The sequence below is a fragment of the Raphanus sativus genome, unplaced genomic scaffold (genome assembly GCF_000801105.2).
Source record: "Raphanus sativus cultivar WK10039 unplaced genomic scaffold, ASM80110v3 Scaffold4600, whole genome shotgun sequence".
Lineage (NCBI taxonomy): Eukaryota > Viridiplantae > Streptophyta > Magnoliopsida > Brassicales > Brassicaceae > Raphanus > Raphanus sativus.
In genome coordinates, this window is record NW_026619902.1 from 1 (window position 1) to 5,097 (window position 5,097).

General features: G+C 33.4%; 2 protein-coding genes across 2 annotated transcripts; both read left to right on the top strand.

The window, feature by feature from the left end:
* Positions 1 to 126: 126 nt before the first annotated feature.
* On the top strand, positions 127 to 1,489 carry LOC130507483 (bidirectional sugar transporter SWEET12-like; the record flags this gene model as incomplete). The annotated part of the gene is made up of 4 exons (XM_057002191.1): positions 127 to 337; positions 422 to 583; positions 656 to 775; positions 1,140 to 1,489. Coding segments are annotated over 4 exons (775 nt in total), but the record flags the coding sequence as incomplete, so codon positions are not given.
* Positions 1,490 to 3,002: 1,513 nt separating this feature from the next.
* Positions 3,003 to 4,684, top strand: LOC130507482 (transcription factor SRM1-like). Its single transcript, XM_057002190.1, has 2 exons — positions 3,003 to 3,373; positions 4,072 to 4,684. The coding sequence occupies exons 1-2, from the start codon at positions 3,003 to 3,005 to the stop codon at positions 4,682 to 4,684; spliced, it is 984 nt and encodes a 327-aa protein (XP_056858170.1).
* Positions 4,685 to 5,097: the final 413 nt, after the last annotated feature.

Consider the following 5,097-nt stretch of genomic DNA (forward strand, 5'->3'; position numbering starts at 1 on the left):
ACGTTATATATAACCATCTAGCTAGCTAGAGCTAAGATAACTATGATCATATAGTAAAATTAAACCAAACCATTTAAAAATCAAAATTTAATAGTCAAGTTGATTCGATATATAATATGGATGCAGGCCAACGTTCTATAGGATATGGAAGAAGAAAACCACAGAAGATTTCCAGTCTCTTCCCTACGTGGTGGCGCTCTTTAGCTCGATGCTTTGGCTCTACTACGCTACTCAGAAGAAAGATGTCTTCCTTCTCGTCACCATCAACTCCTTTGGTTGCTTCATCGAAACCATCTACATCGCCATATTCGTTGCCTTCGCTACCAAGAAAGCACGAGTATGTTCATTAATTAGTCATTGCCAATAGTGTGAGATTTTATTATATGTAATGGTGTGATATTTAATGATAACTTTGGCGCAGATGCTAACGGTGAAGCTCTTGTTACTAATGAACTTTGGAGGGTTCTGTTTGATTCTCCTCCTCTGCCAATTCCTAGCAAAAGGTTCCACACGTGCGAAGATCATCGGAGGAATATGTGTGGGATTCTCTGTCTGCGTTTTCGCTGCGCCGCTTAGCATTATCGTAAGTATAGTCTTGCTAGCTAATGGTACGTGAAAGTATGACTGGATTTAATTAATGATGTATTAAAAACAGAGAACGGTGATAAAGACAAAAAGTGTGGAGTACATGCCGTTTAGCTTATCCTTGACACTTACTATCAGTGCCGTGGTCTGGCTTCTTTATGGTCTTGCTCTTAAGGATATCTACGTTGCTGTAAGTCATCATAATCGTATCATAATCATCATTATATTGCGTGAAAGTGTTTGCTTTTGTTCTGTATACCTGAGCCTGAACACAAAAGCTATTATCATAGATCATGGATTCACAAAAAAAAAAACAACCCTTTTGTTAATTATTGTCGTGTTACATTTAATATATCCCACCAACGCTAACGATACTCCTTTTGTCTTTAAAGAAACATCTTTTACAAAAGAGTTCTATCTATAACTCTGTTATAAAGTAATATAGAAAAACAATTGCACGTAATCATACTACAAATTGTTATGGATATATAAAGCAAAAAGTTCATATATTAAAATAAAAAGTAGTTAATCCTTTTCATCTGTCGATATTGCAGTTCCCTAACGTGATTGGGTTTGTTCTTGGTGCACTTCAAATGATACTTTACGTGGTTTTCAAATACTGCAAAAAGCGGTCGGATTCGTTGGAGAAAGAACTCGAAGCAGCTAACTTGCCAGAGGTGAGTATTGATATGCTGAATGTAGGCGCACTGGCATCTCCTGAACCAGCTGAGGTCACAGTCGTTCCAACGGCTAGCAAGTGTACATGTAGTGCTCTGAAGGCTGAAACTGAAAATGGACATGGAGTTAAAAACGGCACGCACTGCACTGCAGCCTAATAAAAACGGAAAAATACGTTTGACTATATTTTGCATTGTTTACTTTGTATTCTATCTTGATATCATCATCGCCATCTGCGCGTGCCAAGTCGAGGATTAATTATCTCGGGAATTACATTATCCTAGATGATATTTTTCTTCTTCCTTTAATTATTACCGTAATCATGTTATATGTTGGATATGACTATTGCAAGAATATTTTATATTTTATATGGCCTATATATCTATTGGTTTAATATAAATTTTAAATCCATACTAATGTTTTCAGAGTCTAATATAATAATTAAAAATAATATTATGATGGATCGGGTTCGATTAATAAGTTGGATTCAAAGTGTATTGATAACTTTTCCGTTTTACCTTGATTTATAAATATCTTTGCACATGTACAATTTTCTCGTCTCTTGAAATTAAATTATTTTCAAGAAAAAAAAAACTGATATGATTGTAAAGGTTGTGTACAGTTGTATTTTTGTAAATAAAATACCAATAAAATATACTCCTTATGTTTTTTAAAGATGTATGTTTTGATGTTTTCACACATATTAAAAAAACACATTAACTATACATCATTTTTAGAAATTATCAAATTCCAATGCATTTTAACCAATAGTCTTTCAATAAATTCAATCAATTTTATTGAAATTTGCAATTTTTGTATAGAAAACATAAAAAATACATCTTTGTGAAACAATTTATTTTTCTAAAACATCTATCTTTAAAAAACAGAGGGAGTATACAACAATTAGAACTAAATCTAATAAGTATCCATAGAATAATTATATTTTGGAGCTAATATGAGTAGTGATATCAATGAGGGGTTGGTCTAGTGGTCTTGTAGAAGTTTGGCTCCCTAAATTCAATTTCCGTTAGAACAGGGATTAAACAACACTGGTTTTTGTCTTTGGTTTTAGGATTAGTCGGTCTTTACAGTCTGAATGACTCGGTTTAAGAAAAAAAGAGTGGTCACTGATTTTTATAAGATATTGTGCTTATATATATTCTTTATCAGTTAAGAAAATCATGATGTCATCTATCTTATATAGTTAAAATGAGTTAGTAAATTTGAGTAAATTAAATTAATTTTACCTCATAATGAAATAAAAGTGTCAAAATTTGTATATTGTTATAGTTGACACCTCAATGAACATAATAAATCTAAGGTTCTAAGTACATTTTTATTTATTGCGAAATATGACTTTTTAAAATGTATAGATTTATTTCCATTATACAATATTGCAAAAGGAAAAACTAAGTCAAAGTCCATACAGTTTACCATCTGTGACATGATAATTGATACAATGTATTCTGCACTATATATGATTAGGAATAGAAACAAGGACCAAACAGAAAAGGGAAACAAAAAACAACAAACAAAATTTTCAGTATAAATGCTATTGCTTATCATGAAAATTTATTTGTTTTTAAATCTGCTAAGGATTATCTCTAGAATAAACAAACTTTCGTTTTTATCAATGTTAGTCTGTGGTTAAAAACATAATCTACGACTTCAAGTTAATAGTATATCATTCTAGTTTTGGTCTAACTTTTTTATATATATGTAACAGAATTGCTTAGAAGATGAGCATAGGAGAGAAAACCAATCGTGGTTCATCGTGGAGCAGGGATGATGATATTGCTTTTGAGAAAGCTCTATCAATTTATACCGACGAAACTGAGAATCGTTGGGAAAAGATTGCTGGAGTTCTTCCTGGAAAAACATTAGAGCAAGTTATTAAACATTACGAGATTTTACTTCGAGATGTTATGATGATTGAATCTGGATGTGTCTCTCTTCCTGAGTATGATTCTTCAGAAGGAACACATGCCAAAGATACAAACATTCCGAAGTCTTGCATCATCAATCGCAAATGTGAGTATACACAAGACTGTAAACCAATACTAAAGCAAAAACGACGTAAGGGGATTGCCTGGACACCGGATGAACACAGGTTACTACTACTACATACTTTTCACTTATTTGTTAAAATGATAATTTGTTATGATATAAAAAGCATTGATGTTTTCGTGTATATGGTATGTTTTTTGGGTAATACTTGTATGTAGGCCTGCGATTTTTGTCCGAACCGAATGGGCCGAACCGGACCGAACCGGTTTTTTTCGGTTTTCGGTTCGGTTCGGTTTTCAATTCGGTTCAATTCGGTATGGGTTTGAAAATTAATTCGGTTATCGGTTCGGTTCGGTTCGGTTTTCGATTTTAAAAAAAAAAAATTAAAAATTGTAAAAACCGAAAATAACCGATAATAACCGAAAATAACCGAAAAACCGAACCGAAAATAACCGAATAACCCAAAAATAACTGAAACTATCCGAAATAACCGACTTTAACCGAAAATACCCGAATATTTTGGAAAAACTATACCAAAATTAACCGAAATTTTTTAAAATCGGTTATTTTCGGAAATAAATTTGAAAACCGAAAAAAACCGATAACCGAACCGAACCGAACCGAAATTTCATTCGGTTTATTTCGGAATTTTTTTTTAAAACTTCGGTTAACCGAAAACCGACGGTTCGGTTCGGTTCGGTTTCGGAAAACCGAAGTCGCAGGGCAACTTGTATGGTATGTTTTTACAGTGTTAATATATTTATAAGATGTTGGATCTTGTGATGTTTTTTTCGTGAACAGCAAGTTTCTTATTGGTCTAGAAAAGTACGGGAAAGGTGATTGGCGTAGCATTTCTCGTAACTTGGTATTGACAAGAACACCAACTCAAGTTGCAAGTCATGCTCAGAAATACTTTGCACGTCTTAACTCTAAGAACAAAAACAAAATGAGACAAAGAATTCATGACGTTGACGCTGGAGAAAGCAATAACACCTCAACGATGCAAAGACCAGACACATCGCAAAACGCTCGAGCCATTCAAGCCACTTCACAAGATCATCATCCTACATATAACACACCAACCATATGGAATACACAAACTACTTTACAACAACCACTAGAGCGTCCTATGTATGGTACACCCACCACATGGAACATACAAGCCGCTTCGCAACCATCGGTGGATATACCTATCTATGACACCCACATCGTAGACCAATCATTAGTTGGTCATATGGTATCACCTTTCGGAAGTAACATGAACCGCTTGGCTCCATCTCACATGGCTTACGGAGTTCAACATCACTCTGCACCTTACTCCTCGTTTTCTAGCGCACCTTACTCCTCGGTTCTTAGTGCACCATTTAACATGGCAGCTTCATACAACACGACATATGCACCTACATATCATTAGATAGGTCTGAGACCTCTGTTTTCTATGCTTGTTTAAAGGTGTAAAATGGTTTATGGTATAAAGAAACTTAATATTTAGTTTTACTTGTAAATCAACATCAGATTGTGTTTATGTGTTTTAAATATTGTATAAAAATATATATTATTCATAGAATGTCGTAAAGTTTCTATAAATTTAATGTAAAAACAACTGATGGATACTAAGTAGTGACAAATATTTGTCAAACACATATTTTGCATCTTCTTCGGTCTCTTCTTATTTTTCTTGTATCATTTCGTTCTTTTTATTAAAATTTTACGAATGAATTCCTCATTTTTTACATATTTTTGCCAAATATTTATTTCTCCCTCTAAATAAATAGTAAGACAAACCATGCAACCAACTAGCCAAAAATCCATCTTAGAATTTTTTCA

Bases quoted from the DNA above. Each gene is read 5' to 3' on its own strand.
- LOC130507482 (XM_057002190.1), top strand. From the start codon at position 3,003: ATGAGCATAGGAGAGAAAACCAATCGTGGTTCATCGTGGAGCAGGGAT. The intron at 3,374-4,071 runs GTTACTACTACT...TTTCGTGAACAG, and splicing joins TGGACACCGGATGAACACAG to CAAGTTTCTTATTGGTCTAG.